Source organism: Priapulus caudatus, unplaced genomic scaffold (assembly GCF_000485595.1).
Source record: "Priapulus caudatus unplaced genomic scaffold, Priapulus_caudatus-5.0.1 Scaffold663, whole genome shotgun sequence".
In the NCBI taxonomy this organism is placed as follows: domain Eukaryota; kingdom Metazoa; phylum Priapulida; class Priapulimorpha; order Priapulimorphida; family Priapulidae; genus Priapulus; species Priapulus caudatus.
In genome coordinates this window covers 98,964-109,980 of record NW_014577724.1, presented here as the reverse complement: position 1 = coordinate 109,980, position 11,017 = coordinate 98,964, and the positions used below count along the sequence as shown (strand labels likewise).

Here is an 11,017-nt window from a genome sequence, read left to right as displayed (position 1 = left end):
GTGTGTGGTGGTGGTGGTGGTGGTGGTGGTGGTGGGTGGTGTGATGTGTGGGGGTGGCGGTGGTGGGGTGGGTGGGAATGTTCTGATATAATAGCAGAGAAATTCCGCCACCCAGTACGCTCAAGCACTCAACGGTGCCCCTGTAACCGCACGTAAACGCCAACTAAAAGGTAGAGCGTGGGAGAAACATTCGCATGTGAGCAGCGAACACTCCAATGACTCCATCCACCCCATCACTCCATTAAGCCAACTGGACTTAGGGTTAGCAAATCCACACAGTAAGAGAGACAAGGATTACACAGCTAGTCACGAAGTTGAAAGCCTCAAATGTCACCACAGCCTAGCTAGACTGACGAGCACTCTACTCACTCCATTAGCATGTCATAAGTTACCACGAGGCTCCCCGAGTATCACACACGTACTACGTACCGTAGCAACATGATACCCTTCTTGAAATCTGGCGAGATATACTGTACCCGTTAGTCAACGCGATCGAGAAACACAAACTGCTATTTTTAGATTTACTAATTTGTCAAATGTTCGCGATATTTAACTGACAAATGTCATTACACATGACCGAGGACGGTAGCTAAGTGCACAGCGCGTTCAAAAAAAGACAAAGTGACCTTTCGTATGCGCAGGCACAACAGCAGCTCTTTCCACCTCGAACGTTCAGACATAGCCGCTCAATGTGCAACATGAAAAATATTGATTAATAAGCAGGCATATAATAACTTGAAGAATTCCGCGGTGCACTTTGCAAATGGCTACAGGTAGACTGAAAGTGACATTCAGTTTCAGTGTGTTGGTTGACACTCACTGAGTGAGCACACGCCGAAATTGTATGCTATGTTTAAAGTGATTACGTCACCATAAATAGTAAAAGTAAAAAAATTATGTCCATTTTTTCACAAAATGTAAGTGATTCTGTTAACTTCTTATGGTTAAATTGCTGCATCATACTTATTCCATTGGATGTGAACAAACACTCGTGACTCATACATAGCCCATAGTAAGTAAGCATTTAATGTGTTATTTTTTATTATTTATTGGATTTTTAACTAGTTGAGAAACAGTCTTACCAGGTAAGAATTTGAGGATACATTTAGTGCCGTTAGTACTTACTTTTCATGTAAAAAAATTGCAACAATTTTTTTTTTTACAAATATACCCTATAGAAAATTCGTGACGTAGTCAATTTAAATGGCTGCTTTTTAAACTACCTGAGGAAAGTCTCTCATCTAAATGAATTTATTTTGTGTTGAGAATACGTACTTTTTATTGAAAAAAAAACTTGCAAGAAAATTGTCAAAATGTGCCATCATAATTAAGTTCACGCCGTTTTCTACGTCTGAGCATAGCCACGAGAATTACGTTCAAAACATAAAAGTATTTAATGTCATTAACTTGACTGCCAGTGTTAGAATGAGCAATCAACTACACACACGTATATATATATACACTGTACATGGATACGAAACGTGATGCATACAATGATGTGAGGCTTCCCATCGTTTTTAAACACGAAAACGTGTATCAAATTATCCAAGATTGCGACAGTGATCTACAATAATCACCATCGCAGCTTCAAATTATGTTCATTATGTTGTAACAGTACTAACACTGCTGTTTTATTAATATATAATTAAATATGCGCGTATGCTAATTACTGTGAATCCTTCACATCTCGCTTCATCTTTATTTCATTAGCGATGTTTCCCACAGGTATTCAAACAGCATCTGACATTGTCGTGTAATTACATCGCGAATGTGCAAAAACAAACATCAAATACCAGACTCAACAGAGCTTTCCTAACAGACAGTTAGCCTAGAAATGGTTGCGAAAGATGCTACGAATTCACACTGAAAATATTTGATACACAGATAAGTTCAGAAGAAAACCACAAAATAGGAGATTTACATGATGGCTAGATGTAGGGCCGGAGTTACAACATGATGTCCCCATGGCACTGCCCAGTGTTGTTACGAGTTAGACACGAGCATCAATAAATCTTGTGGCTTCGCAACCACTTTAGAACAACTCCTACAAACACAACACGTATCGCACAACCGCACCCTGCGATATTACACACAACAAAACTATATATATATAGCAACACTCAAATGCAAATTTTGCAAATTTGTCACCAATCTATTTATACTCACACCTTGTAATTCGTTAGCCAATTATGCACGTCGGTGCACGATATGATTTGTCTGTTTGATGTTTTAGTTTGATGTGTCAGCACAATTAGACAAGAAAGTTTTTAGACGTTTTTTATTATTATTGCCTCCCTTGACGTGTTACGCATGTATCTTTCAATAGCGTTTGGCATGAACTTATTATAACTTTGTGTGTTTTTAACTGTTTTTAAATAAATTAAGATTAATTATATTTTTTTGTCGAGTGAATCAAACGTTTCCACACTAAAACCAATGTTATAAATTTACGAGATACAAGCGCCATTATTTAGCAATTAATCATCATAATTTATCTGAATTGATTAAAGATAAATTATACTCTTTCTAAGATGCTGCTTTAGTGTTCACATATTCAAAGAAGATATAAAATTGCCTATATTGCATTTGTATTTTGATGTGTGCTTAGAAAGACCTGTGCCAAACATACAGACACTGAATAAAATTAATAAGCATACAACTCCATTTCGGGATGCGTAAAAGGAGTTGGCACGTAATTTGCCTTTTTTTGATTTGGCTTTATTGTTTGATATTCTAGATTTGACCGTGTGTAATTGACCTTGAGATGGCAAAGCACATGGACGAACGTAGTATACACGTGTTGCAATTAGTCAGGTTCAGCATTGCTCGCTCTGCCATACAAGTTAATTTATCACTCAAATTTTACTTATCAAATCAGTCATTATTGTCTCTGTAACTACTCACAGGGAAATTGTCACGGCACAGCACATATTTCGAATATCATCGTAAGGTAACGTGTGTGACGCGTAGAAAATGTGGATTTTAGTTTTGTAATCCCCCGCAAGGTTTGGTCAGTTAGTTGAAAAGGTAGGTAATCTGATAGTTTGTTGGGGAACAAAAAAAAAGAGCTAAACTAGTGCAGAGGAAGTACTAACACAACTGGCTTATTGGCCGACAGCCAATTGCAATGCGGGCATACCTTTAAACCCCTACAGGATTACATCACTCACTGCAACGGTCATCATTAAAAATAATTTCATGCAATGTGTACATTGAAAGAAACTGCAAAAATGTAAAACCACTTACCTGACATATTTTCTCCCATATTTCATCGCAACCAGCCTTCTCTTGAAAGCTGAGAGCAAGGTCATAGTTGTCCGTCTCTGACCACACGATTAACGTGTCCTAAGCAAAGCAAAATAAGCAGGTTAGACATTCACTAAAAGAACATCCAAAGAAATAGCAAGAGGAAATATTTTGCAAAGTTTCATTGTTAAAATTCGAGTAACACATTAGTGGCTATTTACCATAAACAGTATGGCCAATTAATGAATCTATGTGGTTAGTGCAATTTCAGAAAATAAGAGATTATAGAGTTGTATTATACCATTTTCCTAATTTCTTACAGGACAACGCATAGTACAGTAAAAACCCGCGTATAAGAACCTAGTGATTAAGAACCTGTTAGGCTAAGATTTTCCATTTAGACCCCTTTGACATAAGAACCTGTTGTAGCTTAAAATTTGAAACAGGTTCTTATCTGATAGAATTCAGTTAACACTTTAAAATAATTTATAAATCAACCAAAACAAGCTCTATCAGGCAATCTAATCTAGTTTTGTTCTAACAAGAAATAAGATAACCTAGAATAGGGTTTGTATTTGTCTAGATTGCAGTCATTTAGACATAATTATATGAATATTTTCTATAAACAATGGACCGCACCAATATTCTACCAGCCACAAGCACCTTTTTTTCTTAAGAAAATAAGAACCTAAATAGCCTAATTTTCCAGTACACACCAATTATATAAGAACCTTTTTAGGCTAACCTGGAAAAATACAGGTTCTTATACGCGGGTTTTTACTGTAACACTATTTTGGCAAATTAACAGCTTGCTCATCACTAAATGCATGTCAGACAGTTGATGCAAACTGATCCTAGCTCTAAAAATAATAAACAGTAGTTACAGTACATTCGTAGATATGTGCCATATAATATTACGTAAGGGTAAATTGTATTATTAAATTAACTATGCGATGACCGAGGTTGCAGGGAGCCATTCAAGAATAGGTCATATCAGGTATCACACACTACGACGACAACTAAAGCAAACCCACAGCGACAAACAGAAACACATAAAAACTCTATATCAATTAACACAATGGTGCCTTTTGCACATTGTAGATGACGATAGGGTCTATAGCCCAGGGTTTCTTATACATGAGAGGCACAGTGGCGCACCGCCGTTGTCAAATTTAACATCGCCGTTGTGAAAATGCTCCTGTAACAATTTTTAACATTCAAATTTTTAAAATTTTGCTGGGAGAGACCCCCAGAATCCCCCTCCCAGAGAGAGGGGGACTTCCAGCTCTCTACCCCCCCCCCACCTGCAGTGTCCGCATGCGTGCCTATGGCACGTCTTTAAATCCATCAAGCGAATTTTTTCCCCAAACTGGCCATTACCGCCGTTGTCTAATTTCCCCTCCGAAGAAACCCTGTAGCCCTTAATAGGGCTGATTACTGGGTGCAATTTCACTATTACAATAGTACAGCATAACCTGAAATACATGCTATTGCAATGATGTGTATCATTATTACTACACTTAAATGTTATTACTTACTCTGTATAAAGCTGGGTTTACACTATCAACTTCCAGTTGAAAAGTTGACGAGTTGATCAACTTTTCAACTAATCAACCGAAATCGGCAGTGTAAACGTAAAAGTTGCTATCAACTAGTTGAGAGATTAGAACATGTTCTATTTTCTCAACTTTTAGTCAGCGAGTTGATCAACTTTTTGCCACTCAACCACTCCGATAATAGCAATCAGGGATTCAGGTGTGTCCCTCCACCCAGGGGGAGATTATTTGCACGTACATTTTTGCTATCGGCACCACACGGGCTACACTCAATAATAATTAATACATGCAAAAACGCGGATCCACATCGCCCCGCACGCACACTGCGGGTGAAACGTTAACGCGTTTTCTGACTCGCGGTCAATAACATAAAAACTTTGATCATCTGATAGAAAGATTGATGGAACGTTGAAAAGTTTATCAACTCCTCAACTTTTCGATAATTTAATGCAAACCCGGCTTAACATCGCTCTGTGAATGAATAAAATGATTTATTGATGCAAGATATCTCTGCCTAGATTGTCTGTAGCTTGTGGCCCACAATTTATGTTAACGTATGCTAAACAAACTAGGAACAGTTATCCTAAGAGTTGTCACATTAGCAGGGTTCTCCCCAAGCCTCTAATGCACGATGGGTCTGACATGCCTTAAAAGCTGCAGCCAATTTGCAACAAATGCCTGAAATGCCTAATGGACATGCCTTAAATTCCAACCGTGTTTACATTTAACAATCCCAATACAGTCATGCTGTGTTTTCATAGCTTGATATATACGTCTCCAAACTGATCGAGTTTACCTGCGTATTGGGGCCACTTACGACGAGCGTACATAATAGCCCTAATTAGCAATCAGGGATAAATCGCCGGATTGCCCGATATGCCTTCTAAAATTTCAGGAGAGAACCCTGATTTCTTAACTTTTATATATTATAACTTCATATTTTTAACATAATCGTTGACAGACGCATACGTTATTAGAATGAAAAATCCTAATAAATTTTTCCGTAACTTAATTAATGATATGCTAGACCCTCTTCCAACTATCAAACAACGATTAAAGGAGAAATATTACACACACAAAATTACAATTATATGGATATTATAATTACTATTGATTGGTAAAACCTGTATTTTTTACATTAAAAAACGTTGGAAACACTACGTGTCTCTGTAATCACGTGCAAAAACAAATAATTATGAATTGCTCTCAGTGTGTTAGCCAGAGTTAGTGTGTCTACCCGTCTTTTGGACGGCCTTTTCTTGGATGAGACGGATGAAATTTGATAGAGACGGCATGAGGGCGGCCCAATTTTATATATAATACACCTTGTATAACTGACAACAGTGCTTATAAGAATATAAAATCATATAAGATTCCTGACTTTTTGGTATTTCAGACTAAATTTCCTCCATTTCAAAGTAAGGCCCTCCCCCTAGGGCCCTTCGCGCCCGCAGCATCCTCGCTTCGCTCAGATGGGGAGACTCCCCGATTTTTTTTTCCTGGCTAACACCCCGATTGCTCGTTTGCGATATTAGCCTCGTTCACACGAGACCTCGTATTTATGAAATACGGTATTTGCGAAATACCGAATCTAAGACAAATACGCGACCGAGCGTTCACACGCCGATTCGCAGCTCCAGAAATGCCGTATTTGCAAGCTATAAGCTGCTTTAGTAACAATCAAGCAAACAATGCGAAATAAACAATGCAATGCGCACCAACTGCCCATAAAATACGTAGACTGGTCCGCGCTCGACAGTTCCACTACACTGGAACTGTCGAGCGCAGACCAGTCTATAAAATTCGCGGCTTCAGAAATACGGTATTTAGCGTTCACACGAGGAAATGCGCGGTCCAAGAGATCCGGTATTTCTCAAGCACGGCAAATTATTCGGGGTCTGGGAAGCCGCGTATTTCAACAAATACCGGATCTGTTTACTAGATACCGTATTTCTTAGACCGCGCATTTTGCCTCGCGTGAACGCTAAATACCGAATTTCTTGCTACGTGTGAACGCGGCGATTATCATTGAGCCATAATGCTTTAACCTTATGATATCATAACTTTTAATGCGGAATAAAAATTCTATCATGACTTGTTATCATCAATAATATTATTGTGATTAATGTGATTAACCATCATAACATGTATGTCTTACAACCATGCACAATTAATAACCATATTTGAATTTGAACTTTTATACTCATCCAGACAAACCTTTTTACCTTCTAACAGAAAATTACCGAGTTTCAATTATTGTAAGTTCACGTGTTGCTGTGATGTTACTGTCAATCACATTATCGTATCTTAACATTTGTCGTCTTAAGTATATCATAGCTTTCACTTTACTCATGAATCTTTACAACGTTTCTGACAACAGACCCCCTAGTCTAGGTGAAATGTGCTTTCTTCTTCTTCTCGGGTCACTACACTAAACTTGACCTAGTCACTGCAGCACACAGTACACAATCTTATTGTGTATTTATTTAATATTTAACTGTTCTATTGCTGAGAGACGGCTATGTGGTAGATAGGTCCGCGCCATTTTATTGTGTCTGTACCTAACATGTTTTACCCTCGTTAAATAAAGTTTTTACTTACTTACTTGACTTGGCACCAGCGTTTGAAATTAGTGCCGACACGGAGGCCCGAGGCCACCAAGTTTTTGCTTCGGCCACCATTTCTACGAAACTGCCACTTTTTCCCCTCATATTACGCTGAAATACTACGGTTATCGGTTATCGCAACGGCTGTTTAGACAGACTTGGAAACGGGAGCGCATTCTAATACGCTCCGTTCCTGAGTGTAGACAGGGTATCCAAAACATCTAGAGCCGAGGGCATGAACTCCCTCAACGCATGATTCGCCACACGAACAAAACCTCGTGACAGTCTAAGAAATCGATTGCGGCATGACGCCAGTGTTTCTATGACCGCATAACAATAAGTTCATATGTCGCAGGGGTTATTGTGGGGAGTGAGGGCACAACCAGTGATACCTGACACGCACATAATCAAAGCTGTTAACTGAATTCGTCACTTTTCTTTACGTAGAAAGTGGACTATTTTTATTCAGTTAGATATCTAGAAGCAATGTAAACTGTATCAAGATTCTATAGGCACTTGCAACTTTGCGGATGTGCGGCAGCATTGATCTATGCATGGGGGTACCGTGGACTGAGGAGAAGAAAAACGAAAGTAAAACCTTTCCCACAAGCTCCCCCGACATTCCTAGAGTTTGAGATATATTATTTTACCAACTCTAAGTTACATGTATGCTGTTAATGCCAATGGTTATTTTTGTATACTATTTTGTTACTCACGTCTAGTAAATAAGCGGACCACCAACTTTCTAAAGTTGGTGGTCCTGCTGTCCACTAGATTTTCAGCCAAATTTCGAACCCTGCTTGGCACGGTTAAATTTTGCTTAAATATCACAACAATCGAAAACCATCGATAACTCAGTATACTATCAGCGAGGACCAGCGATCCCTTGGTTCTGTAGTTCACAATTGATCCATTACTATCAAGTCACCGTTGTACCCAATTTCCTCCGCCAAGGAGATTATGTTTTCACCCCTGTTAGTTTGTTTGTTGGTTGGTTTGTTGGTTTGTTTGTCTTTCAACAAGATATCTTAAAAAGTTACGGACGGATTTTGATAAAAAAATTTTTGGACGGGTTTGTCTTGGGCCAACAACCAATCGATTCAATTTTGGTGGTGATCCGGATACAGATCTGAGATTTTTTTTGTACTGTTAAGCTGTGGTGGTTTGCTATCTCCTATTGCTCTTGTTGATATTTTGATGTACCCTGCACTCTTAACCTTCACACTTACCTGTTGTTTTTGATAGGCTGTGTCAGGCTGAATTCTGGATTCAAGCAACAAGGATCCTGTAAAGTTCAGAAGATAAATAGTTCAATTTAATACTTTAAAATGACTTAAATATACTAATATACTATCTTGATTCAGTTAAAGTTTAGGAATAGACATCCTGCTAATCAACAATTCAAAAAGCCAGCGATTTAAATACAATATTTCTTAAATTTTTATATCTCAGTTTAGTGCTTGTTGTGATTATAATGCATCCTAACTTTTCCATCATTTGACCACTTTCAATGAGTCAGTGATTACAAGTTGTTTAATAGTGTCGTAACTTGCTGCGTAAAAACACATAAAATGACATTAACCATGCGTAAACAACATTTCGAATACCAGTAAAACCGAGATAGATTGTTGTGGGAATTACTTAGCACAGAGCTCGAATTTCTGAACAAAACCTGGGAATCTGGTAATGCAGCTCAATACCAAGTCATAACTACCCTTAAATTGCACCAAAAATGCAGCTGATACACTACAAGAATTTTTGAAAAATGGCCAAATAGCATTAAATACTTGTCAAGTAACAACAGCACTTTTCCAAACACACGTCAATCGGGATTTTAGTAAAGCTGTCTGACTCTGTATGGATTTGTTACTTCATGAAATACTGTGGATATTCAAGCTTGGCTATCCTACTAAACTAAGTCTCTCCTTATCATTTAAAAATTAAATCTTCCAACGTTTAACCATGAAAACACAGAAGACACAGCTTACGCAGAAAACAGAATTTACAAACAAAACGCAAAACGAAAGCACATGATTATTCTGCTCGAAACCTGGCTCTAGGTGTTTAGTTATTACTGCGCACTGTAAACTGTATGACATTACCGTCAGACTCGGCACGGACAAGAAGGGACATTCCCTTGAGCCGTTCGACGTAGGAGGACGACACGTGACCCGTGCCCCTGTCATCCCACTGTCGGTCATCGTTCAGTGTGTATAGCTTCACACGCCGCCTCGTGCTCGTGTCTGTTGTCATTGCAAGTGTTGCCACACAGCTACATTGGTAGAGGTTGTTGCCAGCTGGTGTCCCTACTCAACGGCACTACGCGTGCAATTCTATCTATGCACCTGTAAACATTTAAAATAATGTTATACTCGGTATCGTAACAGTTTACACAGCAAAAGTAAAATGTTTACAGAAAAGGTTTCCCTACTCAAAAGCACTACGCGTGCACTTCTATCTATGCACATGAAAACATTAAAATAAAAATCGGTATTGTAATAGTTTACACAGTGAAAGTAAAATGTTCAGAGAAAAGGCAGGTCCCCAATTATCGGTATGCCAGGCCACAATTAAAAAAATATTTGTTTGCCCTCACCCGACCCAGGCTGAAGTTTGGGTAGGTAGGTAGGTAAGTTTTTTTTTAAAGAGGTCTTTTTACAAATTCAGCATGGTGTCTACATGCTCGTGTGTGCTTGTGTGGAGATGCCTTTTATGTTGAATATTTTTTTTGCTTGGTACATATATTGTATTGCCTACAGATTTATATAATGTACAGTAATACAATTTGTTAAAAAAAAAAATTGGGAAAGATCAATAAATTTTTTTGAGTTGGTCCCTTTTCGGCGGGTCGGTCGGGTGAGGGCAAACAAACAATATTTTTTATTATGGCCCCATCTACATACCATCTGATGCTACGTAAAGGCTAATCACAACAAAATCATAATAAAGGCATTGGCACAGTGCCAATATCCCAGGGCTTTTAATGCACATCAGATTCAACATGCCTTCCAAGTTGAAGCTAATTTACGACATGCCATAAACCCTCTGACAGACTCAACTTTTAGCTGTGCTTGCTTTCAACAATTCCAACACATTCATGCCATGTTTCACAGCTTGCTGTCTACATTTCCGAGCTGACCGAGTTCACCTGTGAATTGAGGCCGCTTAACACATGCGTAGTTACCTTTAATTACCAATCAGATATGAATTGCCAGATTGCCTGATATCTATGACAACCCTGTATCTCTAGCCAACAGATGCATTTAATGATTTACGAATAAGCTTACTTCACACAAAACATATCGAAATGTGCATGTATAAACTAACTTTCATATCCATGCCTAAAATTAATAGCTTGACTGGAAGTATAAAGCTGAGATAATATGATCACATATATAATCCTACACTTTCTTCACTAAATTCAAGAATAAACAATGAAAGCACAACTACCAACTTGATAGTTTTTGTGCTCAGTTTAACCATGACCAGTATGTGACACAGGGAAAAAATAATTTATTTTTTATTTCCGGGGCTTTTTCCAACTCCTTCAAACAAGAGCCGCAGAGCGTCTGGGCTCATCTGAGGTCTGTTGCTACGATTATAAACGTA

The 11,017-nt window shown here is 38.4% G+C and overlaps 1 protein-coding gene across 1 annotated transcript in view; it reads right to left on the bottom strand.

Moving 5' to 3' along the window:
- The window catches only part of LOC106812573 (serine/threonine-protein phosphatase 4 regulatory subunit 3-like), a 47,207-nt gene that overhangs the window by 26,412 nt on the left and 9,778 nt on the right, over positions 1-11,017 (bottom strand). Inside the window, 3 exon segments of the mRNA XM_014816474.1 lie at positions 3,247-3,345; positions 8,638-8,693; positions 9,511-9,753. Coding sequence (XP_014671960.1) covers positions 3,247-3,345; positions 8,638-8,693; positions 9,511-9,661 — 306 coding nt within the window. The 5' untranslated portion in view covers positions 9,662-9,753.